Source organism: Felis catus, chromosome A3 (assembly GCF_018350175.1).
Source record: "Felis catus isolate Fca126 chromosome A3, F.catus_Fca126_mat1.0, whole genome shotgun sequence".
Taxonomy (NCBI): Eukaryota; Metazoa; Chordata; class Mammalia; order Carnivora; family Felidae; genus Felis; species Felis catus.
This window is the reverse complement of record NC_058370.1, coordinates 86,056,367-86,076,437: the sequence shown is the minus strand read 5'-3', so window position 1 is coordinate 86,076,437 and position 20,071 is coordinate 86,056,367. Positions and strand designations below refer to the sequence as shown.

Here is a 20,071-nt window from a genome sequence, read left to right as displayed (position 1 = left end):
CATGAAGCTTTCTTTGTCCTTTCTCAGTAGAGTTAATACCTTTGCTTTTCTCAATAGTCAAAATTGTCACCCTCGTGACATTGATGTGGACTATTGCCAACCAGAGGAGATTACCTGAGTTTTGGTGTCCCTGGTTTTTATTGGGGTTTCATTATATAGGGATGATTAATTAAATCATTGGTCATGTGACTCAGTCTCTAGCCTCCTGGCTGTTATCATGTGACTTATAGACCCAACTGTCTAATCACATAGTTAATCTTTCTGGCATAACTTGCTCCTGTCCTGAGTCACATCATTAAGATAAATTATCAGGTGTGGTCTGAGAGGACCACTACCAATAACAAAGATGCTCAATCACTTAAAAAAACACCTCCCAGGAAACTGGGACAGGGGCCAGCCAAATTCTTTATTATACACCTTCCTGTCTAGTACAAAACAGCAACCTTCCCCCATCTCAACTTTCTATTGATGGTTCTTCTTCCTTCATATTATTCTGTTCCCTTCTTAAGAGTTTTCATCATTACTCGTATTGTGTACTTATGTATTTATTGTTTCTCTTCACTACTGAATGTAAACTTTGTGAAGTCAGGCACTTTAATGGCTTTCCCCCCATAGTTTATCTCTATGCCTAGAAAAGTCTATCACATAGGAGGTGCTCAATAATACTTGTTAGATAGATAGATAGATAGATAGATAGATAAATGGCATAGAGTTGAAATGGGGTGTGCTATTGATAATGCTCTTAGTTAAGGGGGCCGAGCCATGATTTTTATTGTCTGATTTGAATCTTGTGGACCAAAGCAATACCAGGAAAGAGGATGATGAAAGCCTAATTTGAACATCTGGGTAGCAGTGATTTAACTGTAAGGTTTGGCATACTTTTGCTCTAATTTGGTTGTACTTCCTGATACTCTTGATTGGTTATTTTGGATATCTGGTGAGTGTAAAAATAAGTTAATGGATGTATGTGTCTCTTGATATGAAAGTTCCTTGGAAAATTTGACTTTAGGTTAAAATTTATTCGTTGATGGTCTAGAAGGATCAGTCGCCGGAGGTTTGGTTTCAACTGTTCAGTTACATCAGAAGTGCAGTTGGGAGGAGGTCCAGGAAGATATTCTAATAATGGGCAAGGGCTTGTAACAGGATATTGTCTGCTCCTTTCTGGTGCCTCTTGGGGTTATGAAGTCACTAAAACTTCTGAAGACCCTGCAAGCCAGCCCTGCATGCTCCCTACATCTCTTCCTGACCCCAGTGGGCCGAGGCGCATAGGGCGAGCCAAAGTTCGGTATGAGTCACTTGGGTTATCCACAAGGCAGACAAAACTGCAAATGGGAACCTGTGTGACAAGCTTCCAAGCAGCGATTTCGAGCCTTGCAGAAGGCAGGCTTGGCACTAGCACAGCACGGGGACGGTGGCCTCTCTCCGCGGACCTCTTGGCATCCTGGTGCTGAGTGAACACATTTTCGCTTACTTTACTCTCCCGGGGACGTGACCCAAAGGCTGCGTGTTCGGAACCACAAGCCTCAGAGCTGAGCAAGAGGTGAGAGGTCTCTGCTTTATGTTGGAAAGAAAGGGCAGTTCTTTCCCCAAAGGTCTACCCCTTGTTTGTCTTCGTAACATTAACTTTTAAAACTTGTCCTTAAGTCTTGAGTTAGTGCATAAGACTATTTAGGAATATAGGCCGAGTATAAAGAATAATGACACAGCACATACCCATGAACATCCCTCCCCTCGATCTAATTTGAGGGAGAGGGACGGCATTACCGTTACCTTGGAAGCCTTCCATTTGCCCCTCCATGGACCCTTCCATCCCCCTCAGGGGTGCACAATTATAGCAAGCTCTGTGTTATCATTCCTTTGCTTTGAGTCATGGTTTTACCACATATTAAGGTATTTCTAAAATAGAATATATGTGTTGTTTAGTTTCACATGTTTTTGAACTTTATGTAAATATGATTTGCTTGACAGGCTCAACATTGTTTTCCAGAGAGTCATGCATGTTGTTGTGTATGGCTGTGATTAATTTGGTTTTCTTTTTGTGATGTTTAGTATTCTGCTAAGTAAACATATCACAATTTATTTATCTATGCTTCTATTGGCAAAGATTCAGATTGTTTCTAGTTTTTTTGCTGTTCCAAACACTGCTGCTATGAGCATTCTTGTACATGTTTCTGGATGCCCATAGGCAAGAATTTCTTTGGGGTCTATACCTAAGAGTGGTAATGTTGGATCACAGGAAATTCACATCTTCAGGTTGTTGGACAATGCTGAATTGTCTTCCAAAGCAGTCATGCCAATTCATGCCTGCCCTGGCCATGTACTGTTACTCTGTACCCCCCTCCAACACCCGATACTAGACTTTTTCAACTGCCAATAGGTTGTATATAACATGATCTATCGCTATGATTTTAATATGCATTTTTCTTATTAATAATGAAGTTAATATCTCTTCCTATCTAGATTCGCCATCCAAGGTTCCTCTTCTAGAAACATACCTGTATCTACTTTTCTACTTCTTACTCATCTTTTTCTTGTTGATATGTAGGAATTCTTTATGAAATTTTTTAAATGAACTTTTATCCACTTTATGTGTTGCATATATCCCTTTCAGTTTGTGGCTTATCTTTCTGCTGTATTTTTGGTGTCTATGGATAAAAGGACACTCTTATCTTTAATGTAGAGAAATTTATTAATATTTTGCTTTATGGCTAGAGCTTTTTCTGTAAAGTTTAGCAAATCCTTCCCTCTGTCAATAGCCATGAAGTTATTGTTCTATATTATCTTCTAAGGCTTTTTATTTTGCCTTCTTTATTTAGGTTTTTAACACACATGAAATTGTTTTTTAAATATATGGTATAAGGCAGGGTGTCTGGTGGTATTTTCCCATTTCTTTGTATTCCATATGGCTACCTAATTATTTTAACATCACTTATGGTTAGAAGAAGCCCATCTTTCCCCCACAGACTTGGAAGGCAGTCTATATCCTATTTCAGTCACCTATAGATGTGTGGATCTATCTGCGGGCTTTCTATTTTATTCCACTGATATATTTGTATATCCCAGTACTCACATTGCATTGTCTTAATTACTATGTCTTTATAATAATTATGGTAGGTCAAGTTCACCCCTTTTGTTGTTCTATGGCAGTAATTTGGCTATTCTTGACCCTTTCAAGAAGGGTCAGAGATTTTGCCCTACTTGAAAGCTGTAAAGTCGCCTGCTGCAGTTTCATGGTTGACGACAGAAGACATGAGCCCCCTGGCTAAGACACAAAGGACTTTGTTAGCCACAGCACAGCAAGTAGTTTGCACTGGAGCATGTCTGTGTCAGGGTTCCTTGTCCATGAGCTTCACAGGGCAGTGCATGTGGACCCAGAGGGAAGCTTGCACACACAGTGGGGTATATTACATAGTAGGGTGTAAGCTTATAGAACTCAAATATTTTATAATGGGCAGTAAACATGCCTACTTTTTGCTCTCCAAAGACACACTATCACTATATTCCAAGACTGCTTATTATACAAACATCCTTACAAAAAAAAGTTGAGAACAAAGAGGAGTCAGTGCTTCTACTCATAAGATGTATAGAACCATCAAGGATGCATGGAGAATTGTCTTCCAACTGGCCCCTTGATCTTGAATGCATATTATAAATTTAGCTTGTTATGTCCACACATACACATGCACACACTTGGCCTGCTGGGAATTTGTTTTGAATCGCTTTGACTCTATAGATTGAGGGAGAGCTCACATTCTTTTAGTAACATGTCCTCTAATTCATAGCCATGGTTTCTCTGCATTTACTTAGCTTACATTAATGTGTCTCAATAAAGTGTCCAGAGAAGTATAGCACATAGTTTCCTTAATATATTACTTGGTAAGATCATATCCTATCTTGGCTCAAATTCCTGCAGTGTCTCCCTCTTTTACCCAGGGTAATACCTGAAGTTCTAACACTGGCCTACAGAACTCCTCACAATCTGGTCCCCTATTGCCTCTTTGCTCTCACCTCCTTCTGCTCTCTGTTTCACTTATTTTCCTCAGCTGCACTGACTTCCATGCTGTACTTTTATTTTATTTTATTTATTTATTTATTTATTTATTTTTAATTTTTTTATTTTTGAAAGAGACAGAGTGTGAGCAGAGGAGGAGCAGAGAGAAAGGGAGACACAGAATCTGAAGCAGGCTCCAGGCTCTGAGCTGTTAGCACAGAGCCTGACATGGGACTCGAACTCATGAACTGTGAGATCATGAAGTGAGCCAAAGTCAGATGCTTAACTGATTGAACCACCCAGGTGCCCTCCACGCTGTACTTTTAATTTGTCCAGACACACTTCTGCCTTAGCATGTAGCACTATTTCCTTTGCCCATAATGCTTTTTGTCCCCAGAAATATTGGCATGGCTAACTGCTTAATCTCTTTTAGTCTTCGTTCAAAGGTCACCTTTCAATGACACCTATCCTACATACCTGTTAATAATTGCAAACTGCCTCTTCCCTCCTGTCACTCTTGATTTCCCTTACCCTGCTTTGCATTTTCCCCTTAGTATTTGTTATTTTCTATTTGGTAGGATAGTATCACATGCCTATAGTAGGACAGTATACTATCCTACCAAATTTCCCACCGTTCATTTATGTATTTGTTCATATGTATTTTAATTATATTGATTGTTTATCTCTGCCTCCTCTAACTAAAATATTAGCTACACGAGGCAAGGATTTTTGCATTTCTATTTGCTGATGGATTTCAAGTGTGTGCAATAGTGCTATGCATGTAGAAACTGCTTAAGAAACTACTTAAATTAAGTAATTTTTTTCCAAATTTTGTCGTATATTTTCCTGGTATATAAACACTATTTCAAAATAAAGTTTCTAGGGGTGCCTGGTGGCTCATTAGGTTGGTCATCTGACTCTTGATTTTGGCTCAGGTCATGACCTCACAATTTGTGGGATCTAGTTGATGTCGGACTCCCTGCTGATAGCACAGAAACTGCTTAGGATTCTCTCTCTCCCTCTTTTTCTTCCCTCCCCTCTTGTGTATGTGCGTGTGTGCTCTCTCTCTCTCAAAATAAATTAGTAAGCATTTAAAAAAAAAACCCAAACAAAATAAAGTTTCTATATGTTTGTTGTTGATATATAGAAATGCAGCTTATATTTGATAGCCAATTTTGTATGCAGGGACCTTTCTAAATGCCCTGATTCCCATAAATTATCTACAGATTTGTTTGTATTTTTACACAGAAAACTATGTCATTTGGGCATAAGGATAGTTTTTTTTCTTCCCTCCTTCCTTTCGAATCTTTATGTTTAATTTTTTTTCTTTACTAACTTTCAGTACAATGTTTCTAGAAGCTTTGATGACGGGCATTTGTCTTATTTCTTGTCTTAAGATGAATGTTTTCATCGTTTTACATGATACAGTAGTTTTTATTTTCAGATAATCTTAGATTAGTTTCTTTTAATTCTAAGTCTTCTGAGAATACTTGTTTATTATGATGAATATTTAACTTTATTATGTTTATTTATTACTATTTTTGCTACTATTGAGATATATGATAAGATTGTTGTCTGTTGATTTTTCAATGTGGCAAATTACATTATTAATTTCCTAGTATCAGACCATTTGCATTACTAGGAAAAATCCAACATAGTCGTGCTGTATTCAATCTTTTCAACACTTTGCTCAGTTCATTTGCTATCAGTTTGTTAAGGCATTTTGCATCTGTAATCTGTATTCATAACAGAGATTGCTCTGTATTTTTCTTTTCCCATACAATCCTTGTCAGGTTTTGGAATTGAGTTACTCATATTCTCCTGAAATGCATTGGAGAGTACTCCGCCCTTCCCTCCTCCCCAACCTATACATTTGAATAGTTATTTAAGATTAGAATAATCTGTATTTTCAACGTTTGTTAAATCTCAGTATAAAAACCACCTCGGTCTGGAATTTTCTTGTGTAAAGTTTTTTTTTTTTTTTTTTTTTAATTTTTTTTTTCAACGTTTATTTATTTTTCAGAGAGAGAGAGAGACAGAGCACGAACGGGGGAGGGGCAGAGAGAGAGGGAGACACAGAATCGGAAACAGGCTCCAGGCTCTGAGCCATCAGCCCAGAGCCCCACGCGGGGCTCAAACTCACGGACCGTGAGATCGTGACCTGGCTGAAGTCGGACGCTTAACCGACTGCGCCACCCAGGCGCCCCTGTGTAAAGTTTTTAAACTTCTGAACCATTTCCGTTACTGGTTGTAGAATTATTCAGGCTCTGTATTTCTTCTTGGGTGATCTTTGGTAGGTTATTTCTTAGGAAATTTGGGAGCACGTGGGTGGCTCAGTCAGTTGGGAGCCTGACTTCGGCTCGGGTCATGATCTTGTGGTTTGTGAGTTCGAGCCCCACGTCGGGCTCTGTGCTGACAGCTCAGAGCCTGGAGCCCGCTTCGGATTCTCTTTCTGTCTCTCTGCCCCTCCCTTGCTCGCTCTCTGTCTCTCTTCCAAATATAAACAGTAAAACAAAAAGAAATTTAAAAAAAAAGAAATTCAACTTAAGCTTTCAAATTCATTGATATAAAGGTGTTCACAATATCATTTTATGAACATGTTTAAATCTGTGGCATCTGTAGCTCGGTATCCTTTTCTTCTTTTTAGCATTGCTTGCGAATTATCTTCTTTTTTTTAGTGTTTCTTTTTTTTAATCAATTAATTTAAAAAATTGGAGTGTACTCGACACACGATGTTACATTAATTTCAGATGCGTAACTCAGCAGCTTGACAAGTTTGTACATTATGCTTTGTTCACCGCAAGTGCAGCTACCCTCTGTCCTGTTATGTTGCTGTTACAGTATCATTGACTGTCTTCCTGACACGGTGCCTTTTATTCCTGTGACTTATTCATCCTGGAACTGGAAGCCTGGGCCACCCCCTCCCCTTCTGTGTTGTCCAGTTCCCTACCCCTGACCCCTCTGGCAACCTTCGGTTTGTTCTCTGTAGTTCTAGATCTAATTCTGCTTTTTGTTTGTTTATTCATTTGTTTTTGGTTTTGTTTTTTAAGCTTTTTTTTTTTTTTTTTTACTTTTTCAAATGCTTATTTATTTATTTATTTACTTACTTATTTATAAGAGAGAGAAAGAGAGGGAGGGGCAGAGAGAGACAGTGAGAGAATCCTAAGTGCTGTCAGCACAGAGCCGGATGCAGGGCCCGATCTCACGAGCCCTGAGATCTTGACCTGAGCTGAAATCAAGAGTTGGACACTTAACTAAGTCACCGAGGAGCTCCTGTTTTTGTTTTTGTTTAGATTCCACTTATTTATTTTTATTTATGGTCAATTCTATCGAAAGTTTGTCAATTTTATGCCTTTCCAAAGAACCAAGTTTTGACTTTGTTTGTTGAGTCTTACTGTTGCACATTTTTTTTCTATTTTATTAACTTCTGATATGGTCAATAATACTTCTTTCTTCCTACTTATTTTGGATATTTTATGCTTTTCCCTCATTTTTAAAGTTGAATTTTTGACTCAATTTTCAGCTTTTCTTCTTTGATGAATAGAACATTTCAGACAATAATATTTCTTTTATCCTTTGCTGTAGCCGCTACTCAGGTTTTGCGACGTACTGCTTTCCTCATTGCACAGTTTCAAATGCATTCCACTCTCATCATGAATTCTTCTTTGGCTCATTTGTTATTTAAAAATATGCTGCCTGGGGCGCCTGGGTGGCGCAGTCGGTTAAGCGTCCGACTTCAGCCAGGTCACGATCTCGCGGTCCGTGAGTTCGAGCCCCGCGTCAGTCTCTGGGCTGATGGCTCGGAGCCTGGAGCCTGTTTCTGATTCTGTGTCTCCCTCTCTCTCTGCCCCTCCCCCGTTCATGCTCTGTCTCTCTCTGTCCCAAAAATAAATAAAAACGTTGAAAAAAAATTAATTAAAAATATGCTGCCTAATTTCAAAACAAATGCAGCTATCTTGTTTTATTTGGAAGGGAATATTTGTTCTCTTAATGAAATTGAAGTTAGAAAAATGTGTGTTTCATAATGCCAATCATTTGAAATTTTTTGAGATCTGACTTCTGTCTTAGTATGTGATCAGTATTTGCAAATGTCCCATAAGTACTTTAGAATAATATGTATTCTGAAGTGTTATACATATGTTCACTAAAATAAGCTTGTCGAGGCGCCTGGGTGGCTCAGTCGGTTAAGCGTCCAACTTCGGCTTAGGTCATGATCTCACAGTTCGTGAGTTCGAGCCCCCGTCGGGCTCTGTGCTGACAGCTTAGGGCCTGGAGCCTGCTTCACATTCTGTGTCTCCCTCTCTCTCTGCCCCTTCCCTGCTCATGCTCTGTCTCTCTCTGTCTCAAAAATAAATAAACATTAAAAAAAATTTTTTTAAATAAAAAAAAATAAGCTTGTTAATTTTGTTGAATGTTTTTATATCCTTAGCTGCTTTATCTGTAAGTCATTGAAAAATATGTGTTAAAATCTTTAACTAGAACAGTTAGGTTATTAAATTCTCCTGTAATTTGTATAATTTTTCTGTAATATATTCTGAGAGGTATATATAATCTAGAATTTTTGTATCTTCCTAGTGAATTTAATTTCTTCTCCTGAAATAGTGACTAGACAATTCTAGGAAACATGGGATTCATCAGCTCGCAAAAGTCAGTTACATGACACTGTATCCAGTTTGTGACTCACAGGTTTCTTTGTCTCTCGATCACAGTGATAGGGCAGTATCTAAGCCTTGATCTTTGATGGGTGTCCACATTTCATGGCTTCAGGGTACTTTGAAATTTCTACTGCTCTGGTAGTACACATCATGTGAACATCAATAAAATTGCCTCAAAGTAAAGAAAATTATTATAATTGCTTTCCAATAAGGCCTGGTAAATGTTGCATTTTTACAAATGACGAGAATCAGTGTCCTCATTTTTTTGTTGTTGTTATGGCTATTTAGGGGTATCCCATCTGAAAACATTAGAATGGATTAGTTATCCTCTTATGGCATCAGGATTTAAGAAGTATGCGTAGGAGTTTTTGGGGGTTTTTTTGTTTGTTTTTTACTGAATGGTAGTTTCATACCGTCACATACAATATTTGGAGACTATTTTTCTCCGAGATCTTTTTCCTTCCCTGGAGACTGCATTGCTGTATCTGTACTATGTGACTCCACTTTCCTGGCCAGTGAGTGGAGGCTGTGGGCCCTTGAACCTAACAGGGTCAAGGAAAATTGGAATCGAGAGTCAAAAGAATAAGACATTACCTCTTGAGCTGGAAAGATAGAAATATGGAGATGAGGCTAACATTTTGGCTCAGCCATCTTCTGGCATGAATAAGGAAAGAGCCATCTGCGAGATGGAAAGAGGACAGAAGCAGAATTTAAATGTTTATTTATTTATTTATTTTGAGAGAGTGAGAGAGAGAGAGAGAGAGAGAGAGAGAGAGAGCAGGGGAGAGGCTGAGAGAGAAAGAATCCCAAGCAGGCTCTGTGCTATAGAGCAGAGCCTGTCTTGGGTTCTTGATCTCATGAGCTGTGAGATCATGACCTGAGCTAAAATCAAGAGTCAAATGCTTAACAGACTGAGCCACCCAGACGCCCCTAAAGAATATTTAAAAAAAAATGTTTATTGAAGAGAGAAGCAGAATTTAAAGAGGAGCAGAAAAGAACTAATACGTGGCTTCCAGGAGAGAGGAGACTTGGGTCTTGATCTCAATATGGTTCCTGGTTCCAGTGTCTTTGATTTTCTTGCCCTAAGATTATTTTAGATACTCCAATATCCTTGCAGTAAACCTCCCTTTCTGGCGTAAGCTTGTTTGAGTGGATTTCTGCCCTTGCTGATCTGAAATGTTACTGTGCACATCAACTGTGGAACAGTTTTTAGAGCAGTCAGATTGCCTTGGATTCATTCCCAGAACCGTGGTTAGTAGTATCCAAAGCATCTGAAGGGGTTCTTTATAAGGGACAGGCCCTGAATATAGGCTAACAGTTGGGTCTAATACACTTGGACGGCCTACCCACCACCACATGGCACTTTTGATCCTATGCATTCCAAACAGAAATCATAAGGAATTTAGTGCTGAGTAGATTTATTGAAACTTAAAGAAGCCAAACATAACTGGAAGAATACATTTCAGAATGACATGATAAAAACCTTTAGAACCCAATGTGGTTTTTTTTTGCATAAAATATTCTGATCATTAAATTCAAAGTGACTTTTTTTTTTTCTTTTTACACCTCCAATTCTCCACATAAGGAAATTCTCAGAATCCAGAGTATATCAGCACGGAGGCATGCTTTTGAGTAAAAGAACAGGCTTGCCCCTGATTAAAAAAAAAAAAAAAGAAAAGAAAAGAAACTGATATCAATGTCTTTTCAAGGACTTTTTTTGGGGGGGGGGGGTGTTACAGTTTCCAAACTAGCTATGCACAGATTTCAAGATCTATCTATCTATCCATCTATCTATCATCTATCTACTTAGATTAAATCAATCACTTCAGAGATCTGGAAAGTTGCCATTAGGTTAAGTAGGTGGATACTTTGTTTTTGTGCAAGTTATTCTTTGAAGGCCCAGAAATTAAGTGAATGAGCTATAACAAGTCAATAGATTCTATTAGCATTCTTTTTTCACTGAGAAATTCATGCAACACTTTAAATATATTTTGTGGTAACTCCAGATCCACTCTTGAAAGGTCGTATTTCCAAATGGTGAAGAGCACAGAATCCAACGCCAAAATGTGTGGGACTGACCCAGACAATGCGACCTATCCCTGTGCCTCAGTTTCCTCATCCAGAAAGTGGGAATAACAATAGCTATCACATAAGACTGCTGGCAGGAGTTAATAATTTAACACACTTAAAGCACAGAGCAAGTGCTAAGTAACTGGTGTCTTCTGTAGACATGCCCGAGAATAGTCTGACCATATCAGCAGCAATAACTCACAATGCACCATAGAAAGCCTACTTACCTTCAATCTGATCAGCTGTGTATGTTGGAATCCCTCTGCACATGCCAGCGATGGGTTTTCCTAACTTTTCCAGATCATTGACTCTCTCAGGGTTGATTGAGTATATCAGACTCGTGGGAGGTGGTCCCCCTGGTCCTTTACCCTGAAGCTGAGTGTGGAAAGGAAAAGAGGGAATGAATGCCCACCTCAGTAGTTTGTTGATGAGGGATGGGTACAAGGCCAGTACGGGGTATTGCTTGGCTACCATTTTCTCATAATCAAAATGACTGTTGGAGTTGAAGAGCCAACTCCAACCCCGTGTATCTCAGAATTTCTGTGTCCCAAAAGATTTAGCTGGTGTGAAACCTCAGTTTCTCATAAAAAGAAATCTGAGGCTAAATTTATTGTGAAGCTTGGACCTCATTTGGTCATTTGGTATTTTTTGGATTGAGCTATATAATAATCAGATTCTGAGAATGGAGTTTATCTTCTCTACTGTGTCAGTGAAAGGTACCTATCTGTCAGTTACAGAAATATGAACTCAAGCAAACATTTTAAAGAGCAATGCATCTTCTGTCCCCACCCAACTAGGGTTGCCAGGTAAAACAAAGGACACTCAGTTATATTTAAATGTTAGATAAACAAATCATTTTTGCAGTGTAAGTATGTCCTAAATATTGCATAGGATATACTTATGCTAAAAAAAAACAAAAACAAAAACTTATCCATTGTTTATCTGAAACTCAAACTTAACTGGATATCCTCTATTTTTATTTCTAAATCTAATAACCCCAACCCAACTTTTGTGTAACTTTGTGTAACTCCAAGTGGAGAAGTGCAGGCAGCTCCCATTGGCTTGAGCAGAGTTTTGCTCCTTGAACAGTAAAGGCAGGTATGAGCCACAGCACTGAGTGTGGTGGCAGCTGCCTCTCCTCAGGAAAGTACTAGTTCCTCTTCCCTTTTTGTGCTGCACGTTACAACGTACTGCGGTCAAGAGGAAATGACTGTGACCTCTTTATTTACTGGCAACCAAAAGACCTCCCTTGAACAAAATCAAAAAGACTTTTATTTATACCTTCTTTTCCTTGACCAGTGCATCAAGAGTATGAAGAGAGGGCATGGCATCCTTGTTCATTCTATGCACAATGCATATCTTCTTTTTAAAGAGTCTAATCGCAGCAAAGTTCTGTTAAAGAAAAAGGTAGATGGAAGGAAGTAGGTTTTCCAAGGAGGTTTTTTTTTTTTTTTTTTAATCAGACATCAGTTTTACCAGCAGAGGGAAATAGAACTCAAGGATGAACCTAGATAAGAACATCAGATCTGGCCCTGTTTTGCAATCATGTCTATAGCTAACGTTTGTAAGAACCTAGTGTCTAACTCGTTGCTCTCTCTTCAAGTTCTAACATGGAGTCATTCCACATATGTCCGTTTTGCTGAAATAAACTTCAAATTGCTATCACATTTGTGTCTCATTTGATCTTCACAAGATTTCTAGGAGACAGGTAAGACAGGAATTAGTTTTCTTATTGACCACATGGATAAAACTGAAACAATAAAGAATGGGCTTATTAAAAGTACAAAATTTGTTACACACAAAGCTGGTAATTGCAGAGGTGGGTCTCCTAACCAGAGTCAAGTGTTGTTTTTGTTTGGTTTTTGTTTTGTGTTTCTCTTACCAGTTAATATTGTCACCTACATTTCCTTTGTTTTTTTTCTTTCGAGTTACAGGTGAAATGTCCATCTCTGGCTTTTTGGAAAGAAATTGAAGATAGACTGAAATAGGGAGCAGTAATATTGTGCAGGTTTTTCTTCATTACTGAGGGTATCTCGAGAGAAGGCAGAAGTTTGTTCATATTTGTCTAACAGCCCCACAATTCTGTGGGCATAGTGGATCCTAATTACCGTTCATTGCTTTGAATTTTAACTGATTGTGGGAAACATTAATAGTGTTATATCTAGTAGTGAAACTGGGTGACCAAAGTAGGCACTTTGACTTACAACTCTATGCTTATGTGCAGTTAGAAATTATTTTATTTTAAATTCTTTTATGGTTGGCAGACATTTTTGTTGTTGTTGTTATAAAAAAAGAAACATCATATTTGTAAAGAACGGAAATTGCATGTTGGCTACCTACAGTATTGTAATCCCAGAGGGCATTCCAGGAGTCCCATCCATTGTTATTGTCAATATTGGCCACATTGTGTTCATTGTTGACACTCACTGACTGCTGCCCACTTATACCACTGTTGCTGGCACCGCCAATGTTGATATCCTGAAATTTACAAGAAATTGACGGTGATTTAATGCCACATTTCTTTGCAAATGCATTTTAATAATATGCTTTAAAAAGTGTAATACTTACAGTGAAAGCAAGGGCTGGGGTCAGGAAGACTCCAAGAAGTCCGGCAAAGACAATCTAAAAATCATAAATAACATTGGTCTACTATCACATGGCAAAACAATGTCCTCTTCTTTCTCTACCCAAGCTTATAAAAAATACTGAGTTTACCACTCTCTCAAGTGATCCGTCTTTCTTCTTTGACCTTGTATTTTTTTCAACCATAGAAAGTTTTAATGATAATGTAAGATTATAGCTTAATTACTGTAGTAATCATGTTATTGTGGTATATAGTTTTAGAATTGTTAATGTAGGAGCACCTGGGTGGCTCAGTCAGTTAAGCATCTGACTCTTGGTTTCGGCTCAGCTCATGATTTCACGGTTTGTGGGTTCAAGCCTCATGTCGGGCTCTGTGCTGACAGTGCGGAGCCTGCTTGGGATCCTTTCCATCTCTCTCTGCCCCTCCCCTGCTCACACCCACTCTCTCTCTTTCCAAATAAATAAACATTTAAAAAAAAAAAAGAAAAATAATAATTGTCAATGTAGGTCTTATAAAAAACTGATGTAGTATCAGTACATTGAAAAGTACATTTGAAAATGAATAGCATATACAATATGAAGATGGATATACGTTCTGAGAATTAAGTCTGAAAACGATTTAATTTTCCTCTTTGATCTGGGACACTTTCCTCCCTTCATCGACCTCCTAATAAAAAAAGACTCTTTTTATCTAAAACAATTTTTTTTAAAGCAATGGATTGGTAAGCAGGCTAGCTGCTGCTATTGAGAGACCGAGGATGGAGAGGTCCGGCTGTCAAGTGTGGTTAGCAGAAAGGCAGTCAGTAACTGTCCCGGGATACCTAGGTTAGTCATTTGTCATCGGGTACATGACATTAGTTGTCAGAACACAGAGCTTTATGCAGGGGCCCAATTCTGAGTACCTCTTCTCATTTCCTTTGGTAAAAGGAATTTCAAAGGAAAATCAATTTCCTTTGATAAAATGGTTTGAGATCTGCCCTGGTGATTTAAGGTAATTCTTTTATTTGCTTAATTTTTCTCCTGATAGCTTAAGAAGGAGGTAAAAATTAGTCTCCTAAACAGTGAGAGATGGGGGAAATTTTAGAGATCCTCTAGTACATAACAATCCATTCACATATGAGGAAACTGAGCTTCAGATGTTCAGTAATGTGGCCAAGGTTGTATCGGCTAAGATTGTACCCCTTGTTGTTCACGGCAGAACCAGGAGAGAAACCAGATCTGACCCGGGTTGGGAACTTTTTTTTTTCTTAATTTTTTGACCTTGCTGTTATTAGAACTAATTTCTAGATAATTATGTTACATTTGCAACTCCACTAGGAAGCAGACACTGCTGTAACATAGTGTTTAATATGTTGAAACATGAAAATATTCATCGGGTTTCTAGCCCCTCTGCATCTTGTTATAAGTGACACACAGCACCACCAGTTCCTTTGGTGGAATTTCATGGTGTACCTACTCCACTCTTAGCTTTTTATCTGGAGCCAGAGGTGAGAGACTGTACTAGCTTCACGCTTCAGGTATTTTTCATGGGTAAATGACTATGGACAAGGTTCAAGCAAATCTTTCTCACTTGGACCTCTGTTTCACAGCAGAGAATGTGACAATAAGTCTCTCACCCATCCAATTTGATAATGAGCTTTTATCTTGCCTGAACATGTTCAGGAGTTTGGTCAAAAGAGGTATTCAGCAATGTGGGGAAAGATTAGATATTTTCTAGGACTTAGGGACTGCTTGCTTTATGACCAGACCTGAACAAGGAGAACTGAAAGGTAATTTTATTAAGATAGCATGGTATGCGATGCTCACAGAGCTGTCTGCTCCCAGTATAACTATGGCTGCCCTCAGAGAATTTTTTACTTGCCACAATTCAATGAAAAGAAAGGAGATTTTTTTTTTCAAAATAAATTTTCCATTATGGTGAGATTGTCATAAGAAGCAGACCCACTTAGCTCAGAATATTAACAGTCTCTAGCCATCAGATAACGAATTCAAAAGGAAAAATCTACTCACTGTGAGCTTCATCTTGGCTTCACCAAAGCAACGGAGTGGAGAAGAAGGCAGGCATGAACTCAGATGAGAGCCCTTCTCATATTTGTACTTAGCCAGCTTTACTCAAACTAGGTGTGACTAGGTGGGGTCAAAGATTTATCTTTCTCCAGCTTCCATATCTGTGCCATGATCCAGCATACCAGGAAGCCTTTGGGAATATCTCCTTGGTCAGCAAGGCATTTTGACATGGAGCTGAGCTGACTCATCATTGGTTGAAGTTGAAGATATCACAACAAACTCAATATGATTAATGATAGCCTCTGGGCCAACTGAAGCTGTGGGTGTGGATATTTTATGTATTGGGATCACTCAGATTCAGGAGAAGAATAATCCCTAAAATCAAACAAGACTGCAGATGAGAAATTGTGGGCACGCTGGGCCTTGCAGATAGCTCCTATAAGGATGTGGGAATGGTTTCCTCTTTATACCTTTATGTGAACCCATCTGATGGTTTTGCTTAAGCAAACTATGTTCTACTAGCTACTCCCAGCAAACTTATACCCTTTTCTGCAATCTTGAGCTCTCTCAGTGGTTCCATGTACCACACGTAGTACACAGAGAGTACCATACTTCCAGCCAGGGAACCTGGGGGCTGTCTTCAGCAATTTCTTCTGACCACCACATCCAGTCAGGTGCTAAACCATGTCATTCGGTCCCAGATTTGCCTCTCAACTCTGGTCTTGCCTACAGCTTCCTTCACCAGAACTTCTATAATAGTTGTGTGATGAATCACTCTGGTCACCAGCCTCTCATACTCCAGCACATTCGTCTCCATTTTCCCTAAAATTATCTCTCTAAAGTACATATATAAATAAACATGACTCTACGAAGCTTAGAAATGTTCACTGGCAGCCTGCGAGATGGACATAATACTCATTGAAATGGCATAGAATGTCCCTAATAATGTTTCCAAAGCCCCTCCCCCAGCTGTAACGCTCCATGCTATACTCCTATATTCCAGCTACACCAGAGTTCCCACTATTGCTGGAATATTCAGGATGTCTCATGCCTCTATGCTTTTGCACATGCTATTCTCCCACCTTGGAGAGCTACCCCCTTGGCTTTCTTTAGTTAGTAAACTTCCTTTCACTCACCAAAGCCCAGCTTAAATACCACTGCTCCCAACACACCTTCCCCATATCTCAGGGGGACCTTCCTTTTTTTCCTGGAGCTATGAAAGCAATCTCTGTTCTTTTATTCACTTATAGAAAACTTGCTTTTCAGAAATTATGTTAAAATGATTAAAAAATGTTTTCATCAGAAGCATAGAGTAGAAACTGTCACTTGGGCTAGCAAGGAAATGCTCAAGACAGTCTCGGGGTTGAATTAAAGTTTTTATTTTTTTCTACCTTCTCTGATACACTGAACTTAGTAAAGCAACTTGCTAAAGAGGAAAACTGTATTTCAGTCATCACTGATTAATAAGTTTCCTCTTTGAAAGCCTTCTTGAGTTCATGACTGTCCTCTTCTGTGTGGACTGGAACCTTAGGATGGGGTTACATAGTTAAAAATCTTGATTCACTAGCAACACCTGTTTGAAAAGGTAAGTGGATTAGTATCGCAGTGGTTAGATTTTGTTTTTTAATGTGTCCACTAATTTCTTTCAAACTTATTCTTTAGCTGCAAAAGATCAGTAAGCATATGTGAAGACATATGTGAAGAGATTTTCATCTGCCTCAGGAACTGCCACATCACTGCAAAGTCAAAGAGGGGACAGCATGGTGGCTTCAAGCCCAGCTCACTTTGGTATATGGGTACACTCTAGTACAATTTTTGCATGCCATACCTTACCAAAGATTCAAGGATGACATTTTTTCCAGTAGGTCTGTGAAATGCTGATGTGGAGGATACTCCATGAAATAGACAGATAGTAACATAGATAGGTAGATGATAAATAGATAGATAGGTAGTGTTCAAAGTCCAATAATGCCCTTCCTAAGAGATTGACAATTTACATTCATATATCAAATGTGCTATGCAATCTTTAGGGGATAAATCTATGTCATGTTGTTTCGTTCAGATTCCCCTAAACTTAATGGACCATAGAACCTGGTTGTTTTTCTTTTTTATTGATTTATTTTTCCTAACACCTGTCAGTATCCCTGGGGGGTACCTTCGTTAGGGAAGCAGCAAGTTGTGCTGCCTCTGAGGATGTATCCTGGATGTGAAAATCCATTTGGGGAGCTACTGGTTGGAACTAAGGGCCAGGAGACCTAGAGTCTGTTCTGCTTCCTTTCTAGGAGTCTCCTTTACCCTCGAGGCCTTAGTTTCCCTATGGGTAAAAGAGAAGAAGTTCCTCCTATATACAATATTATTTCAATGGCTCCAGAAACCAGAACTTCTTCCTCTATACTTGGTGTGGTATTTATGAATGTGCCAGAGTTGGGCGGTGGATGGAGGGTTAGGGGATCAACCCTAACCACAAGACCCTTGTCTCGTCTAAGGCCAAAAGTCCTAAGGAAGTGTGAGCAAGTCTCTTGCTCCCTCCCACCTACGTTCGTATGTTTCTTGTCCTTCCATGGGAGAAAGACAAAACATGTGAATTTTTTTTGTCACCTCCATAGAACCTAGAATATCCTGGCACATGCATGGTGCTCCCAATGACAATTAAAAAAAAAAAAAAAACAACAGAATTGCTTAAAGGGGGTGCTCAGGCTAGAAGAATTAAAAGCGCATCATGTTTACTTATTCTGATTTTTGGAGTCAGCTGAAGAGGTGCTGTCCTACATTGGTTGTGGTTACCTACCCAGGGAGTCCCAGAAGATGGTGTGGCCCAGTGCCCCAGGATTAGTGTGGGGCAAACCGGCCCATGAGTAAATAGGGCCTGCCCTGCCCACAGAGCTGGCTGCTGAGCCACATCACGGAGCAAGCCTCTATCATCATTTTATCTCAGGGCTCGCACACCCAAGGTCTCATTTTACCCCACGCCCTATCGTGTCAAGCTGGGTGGGAACTCCTTACATGTAGAACAAACAGTGAATGCAGTCCGCATGTGATATGCTCATCCCATAGATCTGGAGAGCCTCTCAGAACTTCCCCCCAGAAATCAACCTTTTATTTTCCTTCTTTTTCTCTGAGTAGAAGGGGATGTTTACTTACAGGGCCCTTTCCAGCATTAAGTCTCCTCATTCAAGATTCCTCTCCAGTGTAGACGTGTTAATGGGCGGACCTTGCAGTGATTAGCATCCATGACGTCCTCAGTAATCTTGCTTTTCCCTTTAACCCTTCCTCCATTTTCTAAAATTTAGGGCTCAGTTAGCTTTTGGCCTAGTTGACCTCCTCTATAATGTGTTGGCTTGAGTGTGGAAGCCCCTTCCTGCAAAGATTCTTTTTCAGTTTCTTTGCCTTTATTGTTGTTTTCTGAGCACCCTTCACACCCGTGTGACATTCCTGTGACGGTCCCAAGTCAGGTGGTGACTGTGAGGTCTGAACACGCTTGGCCCCCCCGGGGGAGTAGGAAACTCCTGCCTGCTCCCAAGGCCTCGCTGTACTGGCCTGCAGCTCAGACCCTCCTTATGGTTCCGTGGCTGCAGCTTCTAGGGCTCTGGCCAGTGCTCTGTGGTGTCAAATATTCCATACGCACTTGTGGCCACAGGAACGTCATGTCTAAAAAAATAGCAATAAGGACATGTAAAATAGCATATTACTAATCATTGCTAGAAAGCTTCTAATTCCAGAAAAGCCATGCTTATTACATAGTTGTTTTTGTATAGGAAAGAAATTCTTTTCAAATTACAGCAAAGTGGAGGAAGCTCTCCCCTGTGGCATCTTAGAGCCCTTCTTTTTTTGTTGTTTCCAAGAGACCACTGCTTGCCAAAATATATGTAACTCTGCCTTTCTGTCGTTGCTTGCATGTCTGTCCAGTTGCATTTGCCAGAGCTTTGGGATCCTCTTCGAGGCAGCCCATGATATATTATGCCTCAGATCGGTCGTTAACCTTGAGCGTTAGAGTATTTTGAACATGGTTTGGAAAATTCTCGCCAAAAGGTCTCCTGAGTGATGACATCACCTGTATAAAATATATGAAAATAGAGATAATGATAAAATTGGTAAATAACTTCATTTTTCATCATCAGGAAGGGTAATCGAACCTGGTTAAGTACTTCTATCCTAAAAAGGAGTCGGAGAAAATATGACCGTATGAGGAACAGAATCACAAAGTGATAAGTAACATGTTGGCTTTTATAATTCCTTCATAGATCATTCAGAAATAAGAACAAGTATTCCCTGTTCAGTGTTCACCCTGAAGTAATTCAGAGAGAGTGGTGTAAAAACACTCACGCGGAAGGTGTGTTCCTTCAACCACAGCAGTGGGAAGGGAAGTGTGGGAAGAGCCCAACTCAACACGGGAAGATGCAAACCTGATCCCAAATGGGGAGGACCACCGTGCAGCAGCTGTGAGGGCCACGCCTGGGGCCCAGGTCTTGTGAGGACCCAGCACCCCGGCAATGAACTGCCTCCGTGGCTTTCCTGGCAGAAGAAGGCCAAAGTAAAGGACTTGCCTTAGGGCCACTGAGCAGCAAAGCATGATTTTGTGAATCATTGTTTCGTGCAGGGTGACTTACCTGAAATGGTTTTCCTTTCTACATCCCAGGTCGAAAATATACACACATGTGTATGTTTTCACTTCTGGAGGAACACATGCTCAGATGAACATATTGGATATTCAGAGGTATCTCAGGGAATTCTGAGCTCCCATGTTTATTCAATTATGTACTCTTCC

General features: G+C 39.6%; 2 protein-coding genes across 2 annotated transcripts in view; one reads left to right on the top strand and one right to left on the bottom strand.

Moving 5' to 3' along the window:
• Positions 1 to 20,071, top strand: part of GKN2 (gastrokine 2) — a 66,166-nt gene that overhangs the window by 25,865 nt on the left and 20,230 nt on the right. The window lies entirely within an intron of this gene.
• On the bottom strand, positions 10,048 to 15,525 carry GKN1 (gastrokine 1). Its single transcript, XM_011281123.4, has 6 exons — positions 15,310 to 15,525; positions 13,285 to 13,338; positions 13,057 to 13,194; positions 11,998 to 12,108; positions 10,944 to 11,091; positions 10,048 to 10,298 (listed from the first exon to the last, which is right to left on the bottom strand). Exons 1-6 carry the CDS (start codon positions 15,319 to 15,321, stop codon positions 10,207 to 10,209), a joined length of 555 nt encoding a protein of 184 aa, XP_011279425.1. The 5' UTR covers positions 15,322 to 15,525; the 3' UTR covers positions 10,048 to 10,206.

Coding starts and splice junctions, on each gene's coding strand:
- GKN1 (XM_011281123.4), bottom strand. Junction 13,195..13,284: donor CCCCAGCCCTTGCTTTCACT/GTAAGTATTACA, acceptor TGTAAATTTCAG/GATATCAACATTGGCGGTGC. Junction 10,299..10,943: donor CACAGCTGATCAGATTGAAG/GTAAGTAGGCTT, acceptor TTTTTTAATCAG/GGGCAAGCCTGTTCTTTTAC.